At 39.8% G+C, this 26,624-nt stretch overlaps 2 protein-coding genes across 5 annotated transcripts; one reads left to right on the top strand and one right to left on the bottom strand.

Annotated features, from left to right (window-relative positions):
- Positions 1-378: 378 nt before the first annotated feature.
- gcm2 (glial cells missing transcription factor 2) lies at positions 379-12,317 on the bottom strand. 2 transcript variants are annotated; one of them, XM_071484213.1, is made up of 8 exons: positions 11,901-12,317; positions 6,030-6,093; positions 5,393-5,581; positions 5,204-5,316; positions 3,462-3,587; positions 3,118-3,374; positions 2,111-2,348; positions 379-1,695 (listed from the first exon to the last, which is right to left on the bottom strand). In XM_071484213.1, the coding sequence occupies exons 1-8, from the start codon at positions 11,991-11,993 to the stop codon at positions 1,381-1,383; spliced, it is 1,395 nt and encodes a 464-aa protein (XP_071340314.1). In that variant the 5' UTR covers positions 11,994-12,317; the 3' UTR covers positions 379-1,380. The 2 variants fall into 2 exon arrangements, with proteins under 2 accessions (XP_071340314.1, XP_071340313.1); XM_071484212.1 differs by having other exon boundaries at positions 1,241-1,695; positions 3,510-3,587; positions 11,901-12,135.
- Positions 12,318-15,651: 3,334 nt separating this feature from the next.
- On the top strand, positions 15,652-26,501 carry sycp2l (synaptonemal complex protein 2-like). 3 transcript variants are annotated; one of them, XM_071484198.1, is made up of 25 exons: positions 15,652-15,785; positions 16,872-16,991; positions 17,086-17,199; positions 17,434-17,538; positions 19,487-19,511; positions 19,599-19,678; positions 19,805-19,893; positions 20,116-20,150; positions 21,319-21,461; positions 21,564-21,616; positions 21,698-21,743; positions 21,812-21,904; positions 22,186-22,258; positions 22,349-22,491; positions 22,569-22,692; positions 23,137-23,186; positions 23,270-23,339; positions 23,700-23,779; positions 23,855-23,894; positions 24,111-24,203; positions 24,304-24,473; positions 24,552-24,646; positions 24,996-25,095; positions 25,253-25,311; positions 26,135-26,501. In XM_071484198.1, the coding sequence occupies exons 1-25, from the start codon at positions 15,783-15,785 to the stop codon at positions 26,181-26,183; spliced, it is 2,052 nt and encodes a 683-aa protein (XP_071340299.1). In that variant the 5' UTR covers positions 15,652-15,782; the 3' UTR covers positions 26,184-26,501. The 3 variants fall into 3 exon arrangements, with proteins under 3 accessions (XP_071340299.1, XP_071340297.1, XP_071340298.1); XM_071484196.1 differs by having other exon boundaries at positions 17,434-17,661; XM_071484197.1 differs by lacking the exon at positions 15,652-15,785 and adding an exon at positions 15,801-15,934 and having other exon boundaries at positions 17,434-17,661.
- The last annotated feature ends 123 nt before the right edge of the window (positions 26,502-26,624 follow it).

Below are 26,624 nucleotides of genomic sequence, written 5' to 3'. Positions count from 1 at the left end.
AACTGTGGACAGCCTGACACCACACTGAGGTGGTACCTGTGTGACTGTACATCGACACAGCATCACTGACGTTACATTTCCAAAGAAACTGTTGGTGTTTTAAACGTCCTCACACGGCGACAACACTTACTGTTGTTTGTACCAGTGAATCTTCAGCAGGTCTGTAAGTTATTACAGGTGTACTACAGTGACTGTTGTTATAAATCTGTCAGCACAGGTGAAGGTGACATTCAGTCTGTCTGTGGTATAATCTCTGTATTCATTGACCTGTTGAAACTTCAGTGAAACATAAATGTAAAAAAACTGCAGCTTTTCTTTTTTCTTACAAAATATGTTTAACTTGAATTAAATCTCTGAAGTCAGTTCAGAGGAGACCAGTGGTTCTCAAACACTTTATTTAAAAAACAAGGTAACGTTGAAATAAGGATCCACAAACAGTCCAAACATACCCTAAAAAACAGTTTAATTCGTGGACGCTGTTTAACTTGTTTCTAGTTCACATGGTCTAAATTCTCCTTTAATATGTGAAGGAACAGAAAACAACTGTACAACAGTTTCTCTCATCACTCAACAGCAGAGTTATTCAGTTTGTTCTGTCATTCAGGAGCAGAGCCAGTCCAGTCCAGTTCAGGTCCAGGTCAGTCTAGTCCAGTCCAGTCCAGTCCAGTCCAGTCCAATCCACTCTATTCCAGACCAGTCCAGTCCAGTCCAGTAAGTCCATTCCAGGTTCAATCCAGTTCAGTCCAGTGCAGGTTCAGTCTGGTTGTAACTGGATCAATAAATAACCCAAACAACAGGAACGTTGATGTTTTTATTATTCCCTGACATTCTGGACTCTGAACCTGTTTTTAAATGAAGCCCTGGTTCTCCCAGGTCATCTCAAAGCTTCAAGGTTCACACTTGGGTCCAGACACAACAGCTTGGTCTGTGTTGTTGAAGCTTTCAGCCACACCTCATGGCCTTCTTCAGCAGACAGAATTACTTGAAGTTCATCTCATTCATTAACTAATGAATAAGGAACCCCATTCACTGAGGAAGGCCACAAAATATAACTGAAAGCCTGAGAAACAGTAAGTGAGTAAGTTGAGACCACTGAGTTTTTGAGACCCCCTGCCAGACTGTTCAAAGATCTCATTCCAATTCTTTCCTTTAAATTTAAGAAATCTTGGGTCCAAAGGTTTCATACTTGTCCTGAAGGGGGTGCTGCCGGGAGGCCAGAATGTGTGAGATGATTTGTCCTGATGACCCACATCAGTAGTTGTGGTCATTCAATGGTTCTTTTTGGACAGATACAACATCTGCAGTAGTAGCAGTACTTGCTCTTGTAGCAGTGGTCATAGTAACAGTAGTCATGATAAAGTCGCTGGAGGTAGTATTTTGTCAGTAGTCATCATAGCGGTACGTGTTCGGGTAGGCGTAGCGGTAGTCGTAGCCGTCAGCCCGCTCTGTTTTGGTCTGCAGAGGTTCAGGTTGAAACGACAGAGACTTGATGACTCCACCTGACTCCTCAGTCACCTTCACCTCAGTGGAATATGCGGAGGAGGAGGCGTCATCCAGCAGCGAGGAGCAGCCGGGAAGTCCTGGGGGTTTGGGGGGAGCACATGGCTGGTAGGACGGGAGGCCAGCCGGAGGTTTGGGACACGACTGGTAGGGAGGCAGTGCCGCAGGAGGCTTGGGACAGGGCTGATAGGAGACCTGAGGAGGATCAGGACAGGAGGGTTTAATCCCTGACTCTTTCATTTACTGTTTCCACAGTTATAAGCAGCAGATTCACCATTGACAATCCATTACAAACCGGAGGTGTCCAACTGCAGATCTCACAGTTTGACACCCTGGGTCTTCCAGCCAATAAGAATAGAGTAAGGTCAACAGGTGTAAGGTGTGTCAGTTTTTTAGGGTCCATAAAGTATTTAGAAGTGTCACACCTCACTTCTAAAGGAAGCAATGCCCCTGAAGTGGAGGATCTATACAAGACAAGACACACCTGACTCCTGGAATTACAGGGACCATAAATGGCCCTTTAGCGTCCCTTAAAGAAGTAACCCACTTCCAGGGACACTACTGTCTTCTCATTGCCCTCTGTTGGGGCCACTTGACAAACCCAACTCACCTTGGTTGTTGTCGTGATGATGGTCTGCAGCGCTGCAGGGGACCCTGGGGTGTTGCCAGGGTAACGGCAAGGGTACTCGGCACTGTAGTAATGGTGGTTATCGCCATAGGGGGCAGAGCTCTTCAGCAGCTCCTTCCAGCCCGGAGGAGGTTTTGTTTGGGGGTCAAAGGAGGACGAGGAGGACAGAGGAGCCGATGATGAAGATGAAGAGGAGGAGGAACCCAAGACCGGAGCCACCCTGCACACAAACCAGAATCTGATTTAGGTCTGTTTAGATTGTCAATATGTGGTTTATACTACACTCATCTACACCGAATCTGTTTTAGACCTGCATCTGCCAGGATCTGGCTTCAGTCCGCTGTCAGAAGCTGTTTCATCAGATCCTGTTCAGACTGTCAGGATGTTGTTAGAACTTGTTAATGCTTTCTGGGTTGCTTGATTGGACTTTCAGAATCTGGTTTAAACCTCTTCAGACTGTTAAGATCCAGAATCTGGTTTAAACCTCTTCAGACTGTTATGATTTTAATAAAACGTTTAGTCACAATTTAGTTTAAACATTTTAAAAAAATCACCAGTTCACAATGTACAGTTCTGGGGCGGTGTTTAGCTCAGTGGGTAGAGCACCCACCCCATGTGTTGAGGCGTATAGTCCTCACTGCAGGCAGCCCCGGTTCGAATCCTGCTCCGAGCGGCCCTATCCTGTGTGTCATTCCCCCTCTCTGTGCCTCCCCATTTCCTGTCTCTCTCAACTGCCCTATCAATAAAGGCATAAAGGCCAAAAAAATAATATAAAAAAACAATGTACGGTTCTAGTTTAGGAACGGCTTTAGACCTTTTTACACCACCAGGAAATGGTTTAGTCCATATTGCCTGGATCTGGTTTATAACAGTTCAGGAACTGATTAATATAGAATCTGTGATCTGAAGCAGTTTAAGATCTGGTTGGTCCTGGTTACACTGCAAGGCTCTATTTTAATCTTGGATCTTGGATTGTAAGTGAGGCTGACCTGGGGTCACAGAGGTCAGAGGTCACAGGATATGAAGGTGAGGTCAGGTATCCTTGGAACTCGTAGCCAGGCCGGCCCATGTAAAGCCTGGGATTGGCTGGTTTCTGCAGTGTGGGTGGGGTCTCTCCAAGTGCATTATGGGGGTTGTAGTAGGGCTCTGGGCTCTGGAATGCTGGGTAATGCTGCGGGAAGTTTGGTTCAATGAAGGAGATTCTATCTGCTGGTTCAACGCAGGAGAGAAGGGCAGGACCCAGAGCCTGAAGCAGTAAACAAATAAAAATAAACAACGAACAAACAACACTAATGTTAACAAACAGCTGTTGTTGTTTGTTGGTGTTGTTGACCTGTGTTTCAATTAGTCGTCTTTTGGGTGTGAATGGAGGTGAACTGACTCGTCTCTTCACTGAACTTCTTCTGGCTTCAGTCTCGGACTTGGACTCTGGTCTAGGATGATCATGGACCCCTTTAGCCTGGAGGACCACCGCAAAAACAACAGCAATGATATAATAACAGCAATAAACAGGATCAGTAACAAAGGGCACAACAACCAGTCTGTGTTTTAGACCGGCTTGGACCTTCAGGACTTTGTTTTAATTTATTTCTGTTTAAACTTTCAAGATCTGGTTTAAACTAAACTAAGCACAAAAAGTAAGGAAATTTGTGTTTGGTAGATTATTTCTTTGTTGTAACAATGCTTCTTGGCAATGGATCGTATACATATACAACATGCATTTGTTGGATGAGCAGCAGAGCTGAATATGTGGGTTGCACCCATGAAAGATTTGCCAAATCTTCTCTGCCAATATCAAACAGCTATTTTTTGCTGATTGTCAGCACCTGTGAGCATGGGCCCTGCAGCAGTGGTCAGTTGGTGTCTGCTCCAAGAATCGGCATGCCACGTGTGACTGATAGGGCCTGTGGGATAGGGCAAGTTGCGGCATTATTTGGAGTGAGCCCTTGCACCATCTGCAAACTGAAGGCCAAGTTCCATATAACAGGGGATGTCAGAGACAGGCCGTGAAGTGGGTGTCCCAAGAAGAAGGCACCCCAAAAAGAATGTTTCCTCATCTTGTCAGCACTTAGGAACTGTAGGCAGTCTTCTACAGATTTGCAGTCAAGGTTTGCTGGACAATATGCCTGATGGCTCTCTGCCCAGACAATCCGGAACAGACTGCACGCAGCCAGTCTCCGGTCTCATAGGGCTGCCAAGAGGCCTGCCATGACTGCCCTTCACTGTCAGGCCTGTTTGTGCTGTTAAATTAAATTGCCAGTATGTCTTGTTTCTTCAGACTTCAATCATCCAATCCACCAAACAACACCAAACAAGAGTCAACAGCAAAAAAAAGCTGTTTGGCATTGGCAGAGAAGATTTGGTGAATCTTTCATGGTGCAACCCACATACTCAGCTCTGCTGCTCATCCCACAAATTCATGTTACTTACAAATGCGGCACCATTTAAAAGGGAAATAAACAGGCTTTCCAACGGTATATGATACATTTCCAAGAAGCATTGTTACAACAAGAAATAATCTATCAAACACAAATTTCCTTACTTTTTGTGCTTAGTTTAGTTTAGTTCTTCAAGATCTGACCCTGTTCTGCCGGTTAGAACCATAATTAAATCTGTTGCACTTTCAGGAACTGATCTAAACCTGTTTAGACCTTGGGGCGGCTGTGGCTTAGGAGATAGAGCAGACAATCCACTGATCAGAAGGTCGGTGGTTCGATCTCTGGGACTTCCAGCTGTTGAAGTGTAAGATAGTGAATCCTTGTTGCATGGTTGAAAGTGTCACATGTTGTAGAGGGTTTTGAGTGATGTTTAGACTTTTTATTCTTTCAGTGTTTGGCTTAAGTTTTTTTACATCTGGTTTTACCCTGTTCAGAATGTTAAGGTGTGGTTTAAACCTATGTAGACATCATAGCCTCTAGTTTAGACCTGTTCCCATTGTCAGGATCTGGTTCTGTTGGTTTAGATATTTTTAGTAGAGTGTCAAGAAGCCACTTTGTGTGGTGTTTATTATGTGTAGCATGTGTAGCATGTGTTTGCAGCCTGAGCTGATGAATTGATGTGGGTGGTGGGGGCCACCTGGAAGAAGATGGCCTTTCCATCGACTCTCCAGAAGTTGGTGACGGGGTAACCACTGTGACCGCGACATGGCAGCAGCTCCAGAGCAGCGTTACAGCTCGGACACAGTTTCTCTGAAACACACAGAGTCCGGTCAGGTGACTCAGTACAGACGCAGGTTTAGCAGGTTCTTGTTTGGGGTTTTCTTACTTTGCTGTTTCTGCCGTGCCTTGTCACAGATGGCGGGGCGCAGCTGCAGTCTGGATCCGTCGGGCAGCGTGCAGCCTCGAGAACAGACCACCACCCCAAGACATGACTTCTTCAGGATCTGACAGTTGTGGTTGTTGGTGTTTCTCATCGCCCAGCCAGACAGGTGCCGCTGAGCGTTTTTATCTTCAGCTGGAAATTAAAGACCAAGAAATGTTAGCTTCAACTGTTAGATGGAACTGTTAGCTTTAACTGTTTGCTGAAACTGTTAGCTTTAACTGTTAGCTGAAACTGTTATATGAAAGTATTAGCTTTAACTGTTAGCTGGAATTCTTAGCTTTAACTGTTAGCTGGAACTGTTAGCTTTAGCTGTTAAATGGAACTGTTAGCTTTAACCGTTAGCTGGAACTGTTAGCTTTAACTGTTAGCTTTAACTGTTAGATAGAACCTTTAGCTTTAACTGTTAGCCAAAACTGTTAGCTTTAACTGTTAGATAGAACCTTTAGCTTTAACTGTTTGATGGAACTGTTAGCTTTAAATTATAGCTGGTTTAACCTGAATGAAGTGAATCTGACCAGATCCAGATCAGGACTTTTTAATTTTACAGATTTAATTATTTAACTTAACAAACGTTTCTCACCACTGTAAATGTACCGAACATAACCGTCTGTCCACTCCTGGAACAGGTCGAACTGCTTCGTATCCTGCAGACAGACAGGTGAACAGACAGACAGGTGAACAGACAGACAGGTGATCTTTTTCTTGCTTGTTTGTTTGTTGATATTTTTTGTTGCCTATGGCCTTTTATTTTTATTTTGTAATGTTTACTTGTGTGGACCCAAGGAGGAGTAGGTACTGCATTTGGCTAACAGGAATCTAAATTAATGAATGAACGGATTAATAAATAAATAAATGGTGAATGTCTCTTTGCCACATTCTGCTCTGTTTATCCTAGACGTGACGTCTTCTGCTTTTAGTGTTTGGTACAGATTAGGGGTTAGCTTAGCTTAGCTTAGCTATTTCTTAGTTATAGAAACAATAATAAAACAGTGAGAAACTAACCTGAAGTCTTAAACCACTTTAAACCCCAAAACAAACCTGATCCATCCATCACTGTCATGTCCACTCACTCTAAACCACATTGTCTACTACTTCAGGTCCTCCCCCTTCCATCCTGCGGTCCTGGTCTTGAAGAAGGACCCTGTCAAAATCTGTTTTTTGTTCATTTCAGTTTGTTTATTTTTGTCTTTATTAATATTTCATAGATAGTAACTACAGATAGAAATAAAACAGGTGCAGACATTAAGGTTTTAAGCCCTGAACTGTTTCAGTTTATATATCAGACAGAAAAGCTCAGTCTCATCTCAGGAGAACCATCAACTAATATTTTTATTATAAGAACATCTGACAGGTTTTTTCTTCAACAATCAATCATTCAGTGAATAAAATGACAAAAAGCCTGTGTGAAGGTAAAGTCTGGTTCTGTCTGAGCAGCAGTTTGAACAGTGTAATTCTTCACATGAGAAACTGGAACCATAGTTTTATTCAAAACATAACAGAAACATCAAATCAGTTACTAACACAGTGGTAAAATGAAGTTTCTGATATTTCTCAGACGATTTTTCTCTTGTCATATTGTTTTAACAGTAGATTTTCATTAAATGTAAATCGTGTTTCTGGTCGTCCTACAGTTTTTAGCTGTAAATATCCAGGAAAAAAAAACAGATTAATGTGAGTGATTATTATATTATCATATATGTTTCTATACAAAACCTGCTTGGAGCTGCAGGTTCTTCTGCTGAGGGATGGTTTATATATTTTATATATATTTGTAAATTTATAACATATAATACATATAATATTAAGAATGTGCTGTCACGTTTATATATCATCATTTTAACTGTCCCTGTGAAAACAGGCTTTTCAAAAACAAATGTACTTGAGTATTTCCATGTTCTGGTACCTGTACCACATTTATCTGACAGGTGGTCACTGGTCACTTGGAAATTTATTTTATTAGATAAGAATATTAAATAGCATATGTACAAACAGCTGCACCTCCACCAACAGTGAAATACTGCTGAGATGCTTCAAAACAGAAAGAACAAGTACTTTTACAGGTAATACTTTAAGTGCATATTGCTGATAATACTTCTGTGCTTTTACTTTGGTGGCATTATGAATGCAGGGCTTTTATTTGTGATGTACTTTGACATTGTTGTATCTCAGTACTTCCTGACTCTTAATGATGATTGATAATCGGTTTGAGTTACACTGTGTTACCTTTTAATCTGGACTCACAGTGGTGAATAAATAAAAAACAGCAATATCACAATCTACAAATACTCCATCACAGGTAAAAGTCCTGCATTCACAGTCTTACTGAAGTATTTTCAGCTAAATGTTTTTAAAGTAGGCTTACCCAAAGTAAAAGTACTCTCTATGCAGACTGACATATCGTGTTTTATTCTGTAATGATGTATCTTATTTTAAAAGTTGATCATTTGTCTTCTAAAATCAAAGTAACTTTATTTGATAAATAAATGTAACACAGTAAAACGTGCAGTATTTCTTTGCACTGCAGTACAAATACAAACAGGCAGAAAATAGAAATACTCACATGAAGTACAAACACCCATAAATTGTACTACTGTTTGAGTAAAGATATTCAGTTACTTTGCACCACAGTACTTAAGAGTTTCTAAGCCTGTGGCTCGGGACCCAACAACAGGTCAACTGAGGCGTGATCAGAGTCATCTGTCACACGAACGACTCAAGAGCCACTTACACTCTTTTGTTTTCAGAGCTTTTTATGGACGAGTTTCGCAGTTTACTGGAATTCAACTGTTCCAGATAAAAACAACATGTTTCTGAATGTAGTTTCCTCGATACAGGTCAGGGTTGGTTATTAATTAGCATACTATTAATATCATTATTGATTATTGATAGTCAGTCTAAAGAGAAAGCATCAGAATCATTGTGTTTCTGTTTATTGATTGATTTATTGATTGTTTATTATTGTTTATTATTCACCACTCTCATGGTTTTTATGTGGACCTCAACTTAGTAATTTTATAGTAAAAACCTGTTTTACTAAGATGTTTGACTATACACAGCCAGTTAGATTTTTCTCTTAAACATGTTTCATGTAAAATTTGTTTCATGTAAAGGTCTTTTTTTTTTTAGATACAGTAAACATTTAGAAACACTGAGTTCAGCAGAACCTAAAAAATGATTGATTATAGTCTCCAACCAAACTGTGTAAAATTTCTGGATGAGAAAATTTAAAAAATGAATACAAATATAAAACATTTCATATAATATATAAATATATAAATTAAATATATAAATATATATTTTAAAATAAATATCAGCCCAGGTGTGAGCTCCTCCTCATGTCATTAAACATCCAGATTCCAAGAGAAATAATTAACTGTAGCCTTCAACCAAACTCTGTACAGTATTTAGGATGGATTTCACAACGATATGTCTTGTAAATATTTTATATTTTGTTGCCACACATTGTTTATGGATGTTAAAAATCAGCTGTTGATCAGAGTGCAAGCTGATCTGGATCAGATGTGTGACCTGAGAAACTCTCAATTTGATGTTTTGGTTTCACTGAAAACAAAAATATAAAAAACCAGTTTATACTGTTTGAGTAACAACAGAGTGAAGAGCCGAGTCAGCCAAGTCATACAACACACACACAACCTTCACACAACCTTCAAATAACCTCAAAAACCTTCAGACTGATACACAGTCAGTCTTCAGAGGATTTATCATTTAATTATCTGATTTCATGAACTAGAATATTTAATCATTTTATCAAGAAACTGCTGAACACTTTTATCATCTCATCAAAGATGTTTCATTAATGTTAATGTAATTTACATACTTAAAAATTGATTTAATTGAATTCTTTTCAATTTAAATAATAAAATACAGTGGAAATCATCAGATTTGCCGACATTTTACAGTTTAAATATTTATTTTGACATTTATTATTTATTTTGATTTGAACAAAAATATAAAACTGTCATCTTTATCTGATGATGTCAGCAAAAAAAATATGAAACAACCAAAACATCAATTATTAACAATCTTCTAATAATTCCAGATTATAATCATATAATGTCATTTATAACCATGTGTTTATAACATTTCTGGAAATTGTCTGTACACTCCAAGTCAGATTTTAGAAACACTGTGACCATGTGTCGAGATTCAAGATATACAATATAAATGAATAAAATATTTGACATTTTGTCATTTTCTTAATTATTCTAAAAGCTGTACAGGGTTTGGTCAGAGGATCTAATACATCATTTCTACCATGAAGACAAGTTTACAAAAAGGCTTTTTAGTTTATTTTAAAGACTAAATATCTTCGAAATGACTGAAAAATTAAATGTATTAAAATAAAACAGATTTATTATCTTAATGATTAACACAACTGACAACATAGAGAGCAACATTTAGACCGTGGTGTAGGGAAATAACAGAATATATTTACAGGAAAAATCACCTACCTGAACAGTTAAATTAATAAATAAAATTTGTAATTTTGTAATTTTCTTTTGTAAAGTTGTATATGATTATTACAGGGGTCTGGACTCATGATCTCAGGGTTTCTAAAAATTGAGAACATGTTACAATTTATAGTTTTTAGCAAAGAAAGAAAGAAAGAAAGAAAAATAAAAAAGGATTTATTATCTAAAAGAATTAAACACCGGACAGTTTGGAGAAGGTCCTTAAACATAAATTATGTTATAAAATTTACAGGAAATGTGATGAATTACTAAATTAATAAATGAAATGTAACATTTTGTCAATTCTTTAAAATAGTCAAAAAATGTTCAGAATTTGGTTGGAGGCTACACTCTCTATCTTTACAGGTGTCTGCTGGACTCATGACTTCAGTGTTTCATCCTAAACAAAACAAACTGCGTCTGCTGAAATTATATTTATATGAAACTACTTTAACATTAAATAGGTTTTAGAGAAACTTTAAGAGACATGTTCAATGAAGCATCTACAAAGTGACAAAATATTGATAACTGCTCAATAATCAAACCTGATTCAACAATGAAACACTCAAATTAATTTGAGTTACTGGAGTTACTGGAGTCTTCTAGCAGAACTACATCTGAAAAATGATGGACTATATCCTCCAACCAAACTGTGTACATTTTTTTGGGATTTAAAACAAATATGAATAAACAAGTAAGTTCATCCATTCAGCTGTTTCAAGATGTTTACTGATCGATGTTGTTTTAAAGCTTCTCTTCACTGTCACAGTCTCATTGTGTTGGATCATAAATCTGTTTTATTTAATTTATTTAATTTATTTTTACTACTTTTTCGGTTGGTTTCTGTAGAAAGAAGCATAATAGCCTATAATTCAGTGTTGAATCACATTTGATTATTGATCAGTTATCAGAATATGGTCACTTTGCAAATGTTTGCATTAAACGTGTCCTCAGTATGCTGGTAAAAACGATCCATTTGATCTTTAAAACATATTTAATCTTAAAATAGTTTCATGTGACTTTAACTCATTTTTATCAGTTTGTTTTATTCACATCCAGCGGAACTCCACCTGAGAAATGATGAATTGTATCCTCATACCAAACTGTACGTTTTTTCTTTCTATTTAATAAAATCATAAAACATCATATTTTATTTATTTGTTTAACTGTTATATTTTCTCTATATTTCTCTATATTTAATCTCCTTATGTCATGATCTAAACATGATCAATCTTTTGGTTACACAATTTATGTTATTTTAATTCATTTCTCTTTTGCCTCAAATCAGTCAAAACTAAAATATGTCTAAAAATATTATGATCAGACTTGACAGGATAAGGCCTCCAACCAAACATTTTTGGACTATTTCAGAAAACCATGTATGGTATAGATTATTTATTAATTTGACTCTTCAGGTATATTTGCTGTAAACAGTTTCTGTTTGGACGTAAATCATGTGAAGCTTCTCCGCGCTGTTCAGTATGAAGCTATAACTCCAGATAACAAATCCGTTTGCACTGTTTTTAGACGTTTAGTCTAAAATCAGCTCTCAAATATTTTGTCTGTTTGTAAACTCGTCTTCATGATTTGAAACCCCCCTAAAGACATGATGTAATCCTGCCTCCAACCAAACTCAGTACAATTTCCCTGCTAATTAAAGCAGTCGGTTATTTATTTAACTGTTCGTTGATATTTCCTGTTTATTCGCGACCTCACATCATGAATGCGGTTTTAAAGCTTCATTGTCAATTGTGTCAATTTTTATATACATGTCTTTATTTCATGTTTTATGTTTTTATGTGAAGGAGGGAAATCATGCAGATAATCGCTTTCTAAACTTCATTCATTCGCTTAGAAGAAGACGAGATTTGATCAGAAACGAATCAGCTCAAACTTATTTCAGCTAAACTCCAGGTATGGATCAGTAGTATCTCTGTATCGATCAGTTATCGATCAGTTATCGTCCGGTTTGTGGTTACCTGCGGCAGTTTGGGGTCGTTGATGTCCCACGTTAACTTCATCCCGACTGAGCACACACAGTCCGCTTCTTCCCGCTCATCTGCCCGGGACATCCTCCTGATCCGGGTCCTCCTCAGTCCTCCAGCTGGTTCTGATCCGGATCTTTCAGACCCAGTTAAACTTCCAGATTCAGTTCAGACAGTAAAATATCAGAGTAAGTAGAAACTGGATCAGACCTGAACCCGGAGTCCTCAAAATAACAAGGGTCTAGAAAAAACAAAAAATAAAGTTTTAATCTGAAACCTGTCGAACCGGAAACTGCTCAGAGTTTTAGTTTTTATTTTATTTTAGTTTTTATTTTAATAAAACGCTCAAATCCCCGCGCGGCTCCTCCTGCCCGACAACGCGTGCAGTTCCGATGAGTCTCAGGTGGAAGTGAGAGGAAGGACAGGTGAGACAGGGCCGAGCCTGCACAGAGGAGGGGCGGGGAGGGGAGGGGGCGGGGGGGCGGGGGGGGGGGGTAATAATAATAATAACAAATTATTGATTCATTTGATGAATCAGCTGAAACTGTTGGCATGACAGTTTGGAGTTAAGAAGTTTACAAGATCAATGCCCTATGTTGTGTATCAGTTTTGTATTAGTTGTGTATTAGTTGTGTATATGTTGTGTATCAGTTTTGTATCAGTTTTGTATTAGTTGTGTATTAGTTGTGTATCAGTTTTGTATTAGTTGTGTATTAGTTGTGTATATGTTGTGTATCAGTTTTGTATTCGTATTGTATATGTTGCGTATGTGGTGTATGAGTTGTGTATATGTTGTGTTTATGTTGTGTATATGTTGTGTATTAGTTGTGTATTAGTTGTGTATTAGTTGTGCATATGTTGTGTATTATTTGTGTATATGTTGTGTATTAGTTGTGTATATGTTGTGCATATGTTGTGTATATGTTGTGTATTAGTTGTGCATATGTTGTGTATTATTTGTGTATATGTTGTGTATTAGTTGTGTATGTGTTGTGCATATGTTGTGTATATGTTGTGTATTATTTGTGTATATGTTGTGTATTAGTTGTGTATATGTTGTGTATATGTTGTGTATTAGTTGTGTATACATTGTGTATATGGTGTGTATATGTTGTGTATTAGTTGTGTATATGGTGTGTATATGTTGTGTATTAGTTGTGTATACGTTGTGTATATGGTGTGTATATATTGTGTATTAGTTGTGTATATGTTGTGTATATGGTGTGTATATGTTGTGTATATGTAGTGTATTAGTGGTGTATTAGTTGTGTATTAGTTGTGTATATGTTGTGTATATGGTGTGTATTAGTTGTGTATATGTTGTGTATTAGTTGTGTATACATTGTGTATTAGTTGTGTATATGTTGTGTATATGGTGTGTATTAGTTGTGTATATGTTGTGTATTAGTTGTGTATATGGTGTGTATATGTTGTGTATTAGTTGTGTATATGTTGTGTATATGTTGTGTATTATTTGTGTATATGTTGTGTATTAGTTGTGTATATGTTGTGTATATGTTGTGTATTAGTTGTGTATACATTGTGTATATGGTGTGTATATGTTGTGTATTAGTTGTGTATATGGTGTGTATATGTTGTGTATTAGTTGTGTATACGTTGCGTATATGGTGTGTATATATTGTGTATTAGTTGTGTATATGTTGTGTATATGGTGTGTATATTTTGTGTATATGTAGTGTATTAGTGGTGTATTAGTTGTGTATATGTTGTGTATATGTTGTGTATTAGTTGTGTATACATTGTGTATATGGTGTGTATATGTTGTGTATTAGTTGTGTATATGGTGTGTATATGTTGTGTATTAGTTGTGTATACGTTGTGTATATGGTGTGTATATATTGTGTATTAGTTGTGTATATGTTGTGTATATGGTGTGTATATTTTGTGTATATGTAGTGTATTAGTGGTGTATTAGTTGTGTATTAGTTGTGTATATGTTGTGTATATGGTGTGTATTAGTTGTGTATATGTTGTGTATTAGTTGTGTATACATTGTGTATTAGTTGTGTATATGTTGTGTATTAGTTGTGTATATGTTGTGTATTAGGTGTGTATATGGTGTGTATTAGTTGTGTATTAGTTGTGTATAAGTCGTGTATATGTTGTGTATTAGTTGTGTATAAGTTGTGTATATGTTGTGTATTAGTTGTGTATTAGTTGTGTATATGTTGTGTATATGGTGTGTATTAGTTGTGTATAAGTTGTGTATATGTTGTGTATTAGTTGTGTATATGTTGTGTATATGTTGTGTATTAGTTGTGTATATGGTGTGTATTAGTTGTGTATTAGTTGTGTATAAGTTGTGTATATGTTGTGTATTAGTTGTGTATTAGTTGTGTATATGTTGTGTATTAGTTGTGTATATGGTGTGTATTAGTTGTGTATAAGTTGTGTATATGTTGTGTATTAGTTGTGTATATGTTGTGTATTAGTTGTGTATTAGTTGTGTATTAGTTGTGTATATGTTGTGTATTAGTTGTGTATATGGTGTGTATTAGTTGTGTATAAGTTGTGTATATGTTGTGTATTAGTTGTGTATATGGTGTGTATTAGTTGTGTATAAGTTGTGTATATGTTGTGTATTAGTTGTGTATAAGTTGTGTATATGTTGTGTATTAGTTGTGTATTAGTTGTGTATATGTTGTGTATTAGTTGTGTATATGGTGTGTATTAGTTGTGTATAAGTTGTGTATATGTTGTGTATTAGTTGTGTATATGTTGTGTATTAGTTGTGTATTAGTTGTGTATTAGTAGATGTTCCTGCAGTTTCCTCATGTTTTTAATGTTTCAGGTTTTAAAGCTGCTGATTCAAAGAAATCTCTGTGTGTGTGTGTGTGTGTGTGTGTGTGTGTCTGTGTGTTGTATAAACATTTCAGTGTTTTTCCCAAAGCAAACAAACTCATTTGTCATCAATTAGAGGACAAGAGGACTGCAGCTTCTACCTGACGTCCTGCTCACCTGTCTGTTCTTTGACAGGCCTCACAGAAACCTGGTCTACCCCCTGAGAACTTATGAACAACAGCCTCCAACCAAACTCTGTACAATTTCCTGAGTATTTAAAGAAATGATCATCACTCACGTTTTATTAATTCTCCATCCACAACAGTTGGATGTTTCTTAGGTCAGAGTATTTAAAAATGGTGATGACCGGTTGTGTGATGACAGATATGCTTATCCATCCAACCTGCACAGGTTAATAAATACCTGTTAATAATGAACAGTCCATTTACACAGAGAGACATTGGTTCATGGAGTGCTGATTACTGTTGGTACTGTTGGTTCAGAGCTCTTGTTGTCTTGGACCTGGACTCATCAGTCTTGAGTGTGAATACAGTCTCAGGTTTGGTTGGTGGCAGGTCAAAATAGTCAACATGATTTTTTAATTTATTGTTTATTTTATTTCTTATTATACTCTATCAGTTTCTCATTAATAATCTATCAGGTTCTTTTTGATAATCTATCAGTCACTATGACTTCTGTGATACATTTAAGTCTGCTGGGGAAACGTAACCACTCTGTATCTATGGCTCTTTTTTGCATTTATATGTCAAAATGTCCAGTACTGATCAACACTGAGCAACAATTCTAATTATTGTTTTATTAGTAGTAGTAGTAGTAGTAGCAGCTGTAGTAGTAGTTGTTGTTGTAGTATCTTGAAAACAGAGCACGATGTTTAATCTGGTTGATTAAATTTCCTGCTGATTAATGACGTTGAAATGACGCTGATATCCCTGCGCGGCTATGGGAACTATTTTCCGTCTGAGTGGCTGTGGCGCGGCCTCGACCCTCTGATGAGTTAATTGGCTGCAGCTGTGCGCGCTCCCGAGACACCGACCGCAGAGGAGAGGAGACGCGATGGTAAACAAAACGGATTATTTCCGTGTTTCAGTTAAACTCAGTTTATCCGGATCTGATTAAACATTTTCTGACGTATTCTGTCTGTTAAATCGAGTTTTTATCGGAAAACAACAAACTTTTTCTGCTAAATTTAGTCTCCAGGAAATAACGTGAGTCGATTAAATGTGACGTCAGGTCAAGTCACGTCATTTAAATATATTTTAAATGCTTAAAACGATGATGTGAAGCTTCACAACATAAGTTTAATACTTCATAAAATAAATTTAAATCTGTCGGTGTGTACAGGTTTAGACATAAACCTCTAAAAGCTATTGAACCTCCTGTCGGACAGTGCAGGTGTTTCTGTTATGTTGTCAACCCCCCCTCTGTCGCACAGTGCAGGCTGCTGCGCCCCCTGCTGTCCGGCTGCGAGAAGTGACTCCCCACAACAAAACACCCTCAGGTCACAAGTCACCTGTTTATAGTACAAGTTTTCTCCTGTGGGGAGAGAAACGTTCTGCATGAAATAAAAACCGGGAATAACAATAAATTCAGTTGAGGGCCGTGTTGATGTTTCTCTGATCTGAAGACATTGAAGTGCAGTAGACGAATTTTCTTTATTGACAATGTTTTAATGAACAAATCCAACAAATGACTATAGATCTGAATGAGTTTATAATTTTAATTATTTTTAATTTGGGTTTTACTCTGTCTATATTTATATGATGTGTTTATGTGCTGTGAGTCAGCGAAAGGAAGGAGGAACGGGAACAAGAGTGAAAGAAAGGAAGGAAGGAAATAGAGCAGTCACCCCATGAGGCCATCTCTCTTCTGTCAAAACAAACTCAGTCTTAAATCTCTCTAAAGTTTAATGAAGTTTGGTGCAGCATGCTTTAATGATATGAGGACATTTAGCACAAATTATTGATCATCATGATGTTGTCATAACAACAGAGTTAATTTTGAGGACAAACTGTCAGGACTGGTTATGATGTCATGATAGTTTCAAAATGAAAGTTTAGTTTAAGACAAGTTTATCAAACAAATAAGAAAAAGACAGTTTTCTGTGTGTGTGTGTGTGTGTGTGTGTGTGTGTGTGTGTGTCAGTTTCAGCTCCAAATGGAGGACTGTCTGCAACGTGGAGACTCGTCTCATCTGGTTTCTGTGCTTCAGTATGAAGGACTGACCAATACCACCCTCACCGCACTGGACCAATTGGTTACCAAGGTAACAGGACAGGACCATGGAAACTATGGAAACAGTGTGTGCTTGTTTTCTTGTCTGAATGAACCCCGTGTGGTGGTTGTTGACTTCCCTGCAGAGTCTGTGTGGATCTGGTTTCAGCAGAGTCCTGGTTGTGTTGAAGTCTTTAGAGAGTTTGTCAGAGAACAGAGACGACCTGCAGACGCTGCTGGACCACGGCCTGACTGCAAAGGTGATGTGTGACGTGTTGGTTAGACTGTTTAGTGACTCTGTCATGATCTGGTGAAGTCATGTGGTATCCTGGTGATAATCTGTGATCAGTTACAGTCACACACTGTTTATTAACAAAGAACAACAATAAACAAAATGGTAGCAGATGTTGTTCATTTTTTCTTATTTGTGTTGTTTGTTGTTTATTGTTTAGATGTTGTTTACTGTCTGTTTGTTTGTTTGTTTGTTTGTGTAGGTGGTGTTGTGGTTTGAAGCTGTGCGTGACCTGCTGACCTCTGACCTCAATAAAAGCTCTGGCCCCCTGCTGAGCCTTACTGAGGAATTCTATGATTACTTCCTGGTGAGGAGCATGTTGGGAAATGAAGTCTTGCTATTTTACTCATGTTCCTGTCACCTGTCCACTGCACAGGTGAGAGCTCGCACTGTTTTCAGCCAATCAAGACTCACCATCCAGCCAGTCCAGGTAAGGTTTGGTCACATGACTATACAGTGAGTGAAACCGTCCCACAGGGACCTGGTGTGGATCAGACAGCAGGGTTAAGGCTTCAGTGAGTCCCTGAACAGGGACTGACAGGTGAAGCCTCAGCAGCCCTCCTCATGGACACACACCGCTCACATCATGCACATCGTCTTCATCAGCAGTCTGGTTCCTGTGAAGATTTTTTGGCGGATGTACAGTGTGGCAGACAAGAGATGAAGCGTCCATTTCAAAGTATTGACTCCGGTCACTCCTGGTTTACGACTCGGTTTGGACCTGTGACTGTGACGTTTCAGGAGAGGATCCTCCTGAACCCTGATTCTTTCTTCAGTTATCATGTGGTCTCTGTGATGCTGTCTGAGACCTGAGCAGCTTGTTTTAGTCAGACATCCACTGGGTGATGCTGCAGGTTGTGGACTCAGGTCACTTAGACAGAGATCAAAGGTTGCCACAAAGTGTGAACCTAAAATGAGAATGAGCCAGTCTCTTATACCACAGTAAACCAGGATGTGGGAGTGTCTGCCCCTAGCTGGCAGCTAGAGTCAAAACCTGATGTGCAGATGTGGCAGTATATCTATATAGAGGACTCAGAGTGCACAAGTGGTAGGGGCTTGTGAGGGCTGAAGGGGTTCAAACATATGTTGTGCTCCTAATATGTTTACTGTATACAAATGAACAGTTTTGTTACCTTGTTTAAAAACCAATAAAAATGAGAAAGGAAAAAAAAAAAACCTGCTGTCCTGGAAAGACTGCAGATAGAGAACTACTCCTCTGCCACAGTCAAGGCCAGTTCAGCCAAGACTGAGGCAGTTTATCAACTACAAAGAAATACAGTGAGGTCACACACATACAATGGCCCGTTATAATAACACATTACAAACATTACAAACACATTTGCACTAAAATTCTCCATTACACAGGTGTCACCTGGAACCAGGTGGACCAGTTGTTGGTCAGTTCAGTCTCTGTCTGGTTCTGAGGTCAGTGAACCAAGGTTGATAATCACTAAATTAAAAGAACAAACTAGTTCTTACATGAGACGAGTTGTTGCTGATTGTGTCCTGTACAATCTGTAGCTGCAGGTGTAGCTAACTGAGCTAACATTAGCATGCTAATGTCTGACCTGAACCTGGATCAGTTCTGGTTGATAACTTGTTCCAGACTGTCTGAGTCACATTTCACATGTAAAACACATCTACATTTAAAATGATTGTGATGCTCCAGTTACTTCCTGTTTACATCACTGATGGCCCCTGTCTGTCAGACATACCTCCAGTTCCTGGAGTACTCAAGACCGTAGACATGGAATTCACAGGTTCTGTGCCTTGGTGGTGTGTTTCAAGACCCCGAAGAATCCATCTGTATCCAAGACCTATTGTTGGGGCTCTGAGGGGGGCTGCTGAAGAACAAGTTTGGTCAGAGGGCTCCTATAGTCTACTTTTTCTGCCATCTTCATGTCCGAGAGGAACAGTATCACTGAGATGGTGAGTCATTTGAAGACCCCCCTCTCTAGCCAAGGTTGAGCTGAACCCTCATGGAGTAGAGCTGCAGAGGAGTCCTGACCAGGAGGAAACCCTGTCGTCAACAGTGATGGTTCAGTCACAACCTGAGTCTCACCCAGGTCCTCTATTGTGAGCACGACCATGTCCCCTGGTCCCGGGCCCTGGTCCAGGAAATCAGCAGTGTGAAGACTGACTGTGACTCAGTTACTGCAAAGTTTCACTTCTGTGCATTTTATTTTTATTTAGTTCAAAAGATTTGATTTTTAATTTAGCCTGTATTTGACACTAACTGTCTCTCTGTCTGTCAGCTACTGGGTCAGGCCTCGCTCCCAGGTTTGTTTCTACATCTTCTTTTATTGATTTTCATTTAAAATTTATTCACCTTTTGTTAGTCTCTAAACTCACCTGTCTGTCTCTCAGTCAGCCAGTTGTCTGTGGTTCTTCTTCACTTGGCTCAGTTCTCTCTGGAACCAGAAATCCACTTTCCACTGAGACTGGAGGTAACCATGGATATGATCAAAAATGCTAATTTACTTAAGGCTCTCTGCTGGTCTGTACTGGTCTCTAGTGGTCTGTACTGGTCTGTGTGGCTCTCTGCTGGTCTGAAAGTTGTTCTCTTGTTTCAGGCAATCAGAACCTTTAACAGCATCCTAGAGTCCCTAAACCGAGAGCAGCGGAGACTGATCCAGAACGACCAGAACCAGAACCAGCTGCTGTAATACCCCATCCAGACTTCAGCTTAAATGTTTTAATGTGAAACTTCACAAACTGTCGATGAAGCCTATTTAGTGAGGTTCTACATATGGTCTTGTCTTGCACCCCCCCGGTCTGCAAATTCTCAGCTCAGCACTGACTGTTCAATTGAACTGTCTGTTTACCTGTCTGTCTAACTGTCTGTCTAACTGTCTGTCTGACTGGTTACCTGTCTGTGTGACAGATCACAGGTGGCAGGGGCGGTCCTGACAGTTGGAGGTGAGTTTTAAAGTTGTGTTGTCAGTGGCTTTAATGAAGATGTAACTGTTGTCTGCATAGAAATGAATGTGACCAACTGGAGGTGGAAACTGGTTCTCTACCTGAACTTGTCATAAATCTGATATGATTTTCACCTCAGGCACAGATGTAGACAGACTCAGTGTCTCTGAACTGATCTCACACAGACAGTTCTAATCTCAGTCATTAAACTTCCTCAGTGGAAACAGTCAGTGAACCTGAAACCAGATCTTCAGTAGCTGCTGATCAGGAGGAGGTCTGGACCGTTCGTCTTATCGAGCTGCTTCAGTTCAGACAGAGTCTCAGGAGGTCTGGTGTGAGCAGCTCTATGAGCACAGTCCACAGCAGCTCTACTGGATCCAGGTCTGGACTCTGACTGGACCACTCCAGAAGGTGGATTTACTCTGATGTTCAGGGTCATCAGCAGCTTCTCCTGAGCTTCAGCAGATGGATAGACACCCTGACATGATTCTGAAGAGACCTTGATAAACCATGATGTGGATCTGTCCAGGTCCTGGTGCTCCTCCACCTGCTCCACATGCATGTTCTTCATCAGCTCAGCCTCAGTCTCATCAGACCATCAGCTATGTTCAGTAGTGTTGTGGAGGTCAGTGATGTGGCAACAGGACTCCATCCTCCATGATGTGTGGTTGACTCATGAACGGAGATGTGAACCAGCTCCTTCAGCTGTGACTCTGATCCTCTGTGTTGAGCTGTTGGAGTCTCTCCACTGGACTTAGTCCTCTTCTCGACCGGAGCTCATCATCATCAGCTCTTCTTCATTCTCAGTCTCTGAGGTCTTTGTTGTGAGGTCTGGTTCTCATCAGCTGATGTTTCTCTTTAAGTCAAAGTGTCTCTGACCCACAACCGCCAGTCAGGTCTCACTTAGTCTAGGTCTGATAACTGCTGACTCCAGTTAGTTGAGGTTCACGCACTGTTTCAGAGACACTGAGAATTTTGAATGTGGACAGGAACAACACAATGATTTGTGTTGTTAGTTAAAGTAGACTGTGTTTGTTCATTTTTGTTACTTAGATGAAGATCTGATCATATTTTCTGCCACTGTATGAAAACAGATCTAAGAACAGGAACCAAAAGCCGCTGTCTCATCCAGGCATCCATGTTTGTGGTTCTGTTGTTGTTGTTTGAGACTATGAGCTACAGGTCAGCCTATCAGAGGCTCTGTGCCGATTGACACCCAGGAGGGACCGACAACAGAGAGCCAATCAGTGGTTCTCCAGCCATGACATCAGCAACGCCTTCTGTGACATCAGAGATGGAGACTTTGAGGTGGTGAGTGACTCATTTCTCTGACTGAACACCTGTCTGTTTGAACACCTGTCTGTCTGTCTGTCTGTTCATCTGTCCCTCCATCTGACTTGTCTCCTTCTCCAGGACTGCCGACGTTTTCTGAATTTTGTCAACCGTTACTATGGCAACCAGAGGAGGTGATAAATGTTATTTCATGTTTATAATCAGAAGTGATAAGCATTTATTCAGGTACATTTTCCCTGTGTTCTGTCTGTCAGGGTCTACACCCTTCCCTGTCTCAGAGCGTTTCTGGACTCCACTCAGGTAAAACATTTATCTGTTGCATACAAACCACTGGTCACATGATCACCTGACGTTTTCTTCCTCTGCAGCTGTTTCGACCAAAAGACGACAAACTGGATGAGTTCTGGATCGATTTTAACATCAGCTCAGGATGTGTGAGCTTCTTCATCGATGACCCTCAGGTACTGCACTGTACTGCACTGTACTACTCTGCACTACACTGTAATGCTCTGTATTGCACTGCACTACACTGTACTACACTGAAGTACACTACACTGTACCACATTGTATGTTTTCTTTGTTGTGTGTTCCTGTTTTGTGTTTGTGGTGTGTTCTTGATTTGTGTTTCTTGTGTATTCTTGTGTGTTTGTTTTGAATTCTTGTGGTGTGTTTGTTGTGTGTTTGTTGTGTATTCTTGATCTGTGTTTGTTGTGCGTTCCTGTTTTGTGTTTGTGCGTGTCAGGGATTCCTGTGGGGGTCCATCCACCTGCTGAGGGAGGACGTGGCTCACTACAGTCTCCAGGTCAAACACGACGGTCAGTCCTCCTCAACAATACCTGGACAAGTGTTTTTAACGGCTGACTCTGGATCAGTTTGTCAGTGACAGTCACTGTGTGTACTCCCAGGATGCACTGGGGCAGAGATGGTCCTGAGCATCCGCCTGAACAATCCCATCATGCACCACAACAACAGAGGTCAGACAGTGGAGCTGAGCTTCAACTGTGAACATCAGAGAGAGCTGGAGGAGGCTGCCGAAAGAGTCTTCATGGTACCTGTCTGTCTGCACACCTGTCTGTCTGTTTGAACACCTGTCTGAACATCTCAGCCTTTGTATTTGTCTTCCAGAGAGAAAAGAGCTCACCCCGTGTTAAAGACACAGGTGATACAGTCCAGACCCCACCCTCTGCAAACACACAGGACGGTCGATCCTACGGCAGGAAGAAACCTCAGGTCAAGGGTCAACTGAAGAGTGAGTCTGTTCCTCCATCTTTAAACAGGTTGAATCAAATCTTTATTAATATCACATGTTCTTCATGTTTCATTCTCCTCACGACAACAAATATAAAACCAGAAACCTTCACCTTCATTTCTCTGGTGGTAAAAACTGATCATCCATCACATTATTGGAGAATTTTTACAGTAAATGACAGGTGGTCAGTCAGTATAATTCTACATCATAGATAAAGACAGAGGGAACTCGACCCTCACTCCATGATGCTTTACAAGATTTGAAAATGGCAAAAGTAAATGAATAATTAATCCTGGAGGAGAGATTATAATATTCAGTAAAATATTCAGTGTTTTGGAAAAGTCTCAAGTTTAAATGAGATGCAGACTGATTTTGTGTGTGTGTGTGTGTGTGTGTGTGTGTGTGTGTGTGTGTGTGTGTGTGTGTGTGTGTGTGTGTGTCTAGTTTTGCCTCTGTCGTCCCCGAGCAGTGAGGACGACTCCTCAGTAACAAAGGTACAAACATCAGCTGATATGAAGACGACATTAACGATGAGCAGGTGTCGTGGTGTAAAGTATCATCTTCACTGTTTGTTCAGACTCCAGGAAGAAGCCGAGCAGAGTCTCTGTTTGATGACATCAGACACTCGACTCCCAGCTACAACTCAGGTCAGACACTCCTTCACTCAGACACCTTCACTGTCCACCAGTAACCAGTCTGTAACCAGTTTGTAACCAGTCTGTAGACTTCCTATCTGGCTCTTGCTTCTTGTCAGTTCAAGTGGATGTTTTTTACACATTTGCAGTAAAAGCCAGGTGAGATGTTTTAATGTTGAGCAACAGTAGCAGGAAATGTTGTTCTAACATTAGCGGTAAGTGAATCTAGCTGTGATCCAGCTGCAGGACAGTGAACAGTGAGGTATTGAACAGTCACACCGGACCTGATCTGGATCCAGAACCCACAGTGAGGGTCGACCGTGAATAATGATTCAGGGTCTAGACTTATTGTTTTTAACCTGTCTCTCTCAGGTGTTCTTGTAGGGGCGGAGCTAGAAATCTCACAGGAACACACAGAGGAGTTTGGAGGAAGCAGCTCTCCTTTACAGCAGGTACACTGCTTCTTTTACTCCTCCATGAAAATATCCCGTTTGCTGTTTCTCACCTGTTTCCTCCTCTTGTTTCAGGAAGTCTTCAGCAGTGAAAGGAAGAGAGCTGCAGACTCAGGTCTTAACCTTCATCACTTCCGTGTTGGACTAATCAAACTAAGGCATTATTATAACCACATTCTTTCATCAGAGGCACTCTTCTCATTGGGGAAAAAAAATGATGTCACAGGAGGCGGGGCTTTCTCAGTTTCTCTGCCATCAAACTGTTGTGTATTTGTTTTCTAACAGATGCTGGTCTTATCTACTAAAACATTTTGTCTGTCTGTGTGTGAAGGCTACCTGTCGAGCCACACTGAGGGCACATCAGCCCACAAGAGGAAGGTAGAGCCTCAGCCGGAAGGGGAGGAGTCTAACTTGGCAGTGACAGGTAATTTATCTTTGATTCTTTTGTTTTTATTTTGTTTCAGAGTTAAAGTTCATAAAAATCTTCAGTGTCTGAACTGAATCTGCTGCTCACCTGGTCTCAGAGTACTCACCTGAGGGAGCGGAAGAGGGGCTAATCTGCAAAGGGGCAGGGTCATGTGTAAAGGCGGAGGGGTCTATGGATAAACTGGAGGTGGAGCCAGAATCAGACCTGACTTCAGGCATCACAGCTGCCTTCAAAACCTTCAAAACACAACTAGAAGAGCGCTTCACTGTCAGTAACCACACATTTTAAAAGTTATTGATTATTGGTTCTGATTATTGGCATCAATTAATGAAGTGCTGTTTTCAGGGCTGCTGGCAGAAGGTTGAGAATGAGGTTCTTCTGTCTCTGAAAGAGTGTCAACAACACGTCTCAACACTGCTCACAGCTGTCCATCAACACAGGTACCACCCACTCAAACACACCTGTCCATCAACACAGGTACAGGTGTAACATAGGTACAGGTAATGTACATTATCGCAAAGTCATGCACAAAGTGATGTAAAAAGTGACGTACAAAGTCAAAATGTAACTTCCAAAGTAACACACAGTCTGAACAAATATTAACCAGACACATGTTGATCTCTAAGTAACAATGAATTTTACGCTTTGCTGGACTTTAAGAACAGGAAGTTCCTCTGATGAACAGCTGATTGATAAATCTCAGGTGTAAACTAGGATATTCCCATAGACAAAGTTAGACTGTTTGTGTGACTGTTTTTTCTACACAACATTTGTGTTTTGTATTTGCAGGTTATTGCTGCTGCAGAGGTTTGAGAACAGCATCACTGATCAGCTGAACCGACTGGATGAAAACTCAACAAACCTGAACTTGATCAACACACAGATCCTGGTACTGACAGATATGACAATGACACTACAGTGACTCTACAGTAACCCTAACCCTAACACCACCGTAACTCAACAGTAACACCACAGTGACACTACAGTGACGTAAAAGTCACAACATCTTAAGACAAGTCACTTTTCTGTCCGTCTTTGTCTTCCAGAGTTTCTTCCAGTCTGAGATCCTGAGACTGGGCTCCTTCTGTGATGAACACCTGCAGAGGTCAGTCTGATGTTTGGTTATTATAAGGAGCTGATTAGACCTGTTCAGACTGTCAGGATCTGGATTAAAACCTTCCAGGATCTGGTTTAGAGCTATTCAGACTCAGGACCTAATTCAAATGTGTTCAGACATTCAGGATATGGTTTGAACCTGTTTAAACATTGTCATCCAGGTTCTGACTGTGTGGGCAGTCATGATCTAGTTAACACTGAGAATATGGTAAATTGGTTTAAAGGCCCTATTTGTAAGCTATTGCTACATGACTAATGTTAGCTTTAGCAGCTGTTTACTCACCAGTCTAAAAGAAATGATATGAGTTCAGTATCAACCTTCAGTCTTTACTCAACAACATCTGTCTCCAGATGTGGAGACAAATACCAATGTTAACTCCTGTTTTACCTCTATTTCTATTACTTCTTCTACTGAAGTTAGCATGCTAACTAGCTAGCTGCGGTCAGACTGTCCCATCACTTTCTGATACTGAGTCACTGTAGCACCCAGTCTGCCCTGAAGATGTAGCTGCTCAGAGGACGTTTTATAACCTCTGGTAAACACAACAATGACTGAAGCTCTTGGCAAGTGACCACCACCTGCACCAGAATAAAACCACGTTGAGTGGCAGAGAAAATGTACAAATAGCCCCTTCAAACCTAATCTTTACAGTCTTGACTGGTTTAAACATATTCAGTATATCAGGATCTGGTTAAGAACAGTTTCAACGGTTTCTGGTTTATATATTTATAGACTATTTGGATCTGTTTGGATCATTGGAATCTGGTTTACCTCTGTCTAAACATTCAGGAACTGGTTTTTGTTGCCTCAGGTTGAAATGTTTGGAGAATGGAGAGTCTGAGAATCCATCCAGCCGATGAAGGAGAGAAGAGCTCGTCCAACCAGGAAGAGATGTACAGATGTTAAAACTTTCAGATAAGATTTGTGATGCTGTTTCAGTCAGACCGAATCCTTGTCTCTTCGAACAGAAAATACAGATCACATTCAGAACAGGAACAAGAAAATCACAGCTTTCAACATGAACACTGTTTTAAAGGTCACTGTCGCACACCGGACTTCATTCAGATTTCAGTGATTTTTGTGTTTTCATGCTTCCTCTTGAGTTAATGGATCAGATTCTCATCTGAGGACAAAAAAAATATTTCCAAAACCAAATAATAAAGAAAACCAAACACAAATACAGTCAGTGAATTCAGGTTTTTTTGGGGTTTTGTTTTTGCAACATCAGCAGGTTACCATGGTGACGATAAGTTTACTGTGACAAGAAGCAGACTTTAATGGACCACAAGGTGGGAGCAAAC

Source organism: Trachinotus anak, unplaced genomic scaffold (genome assembly GCF_046630095.1).
Source record: "Trachinotus anak isolate AG129_WGS33_773 ecotype Australia unplaced genomic scaffold, CSIRO_AGI_Tana_v1 ptg000009l, whole genome shotgun sequence".
Taxonomy (NCBI): Eukaryota; Metazoa; Chordata; class Actinopteri; order Carangiformes; family Carangidae; genus Trachinotus; species Trachinotus anak.
Note: the sequence above shows the minus strand (reverse complement) of the source record. Positions and strands in the feature narration are given on the sequence as shown.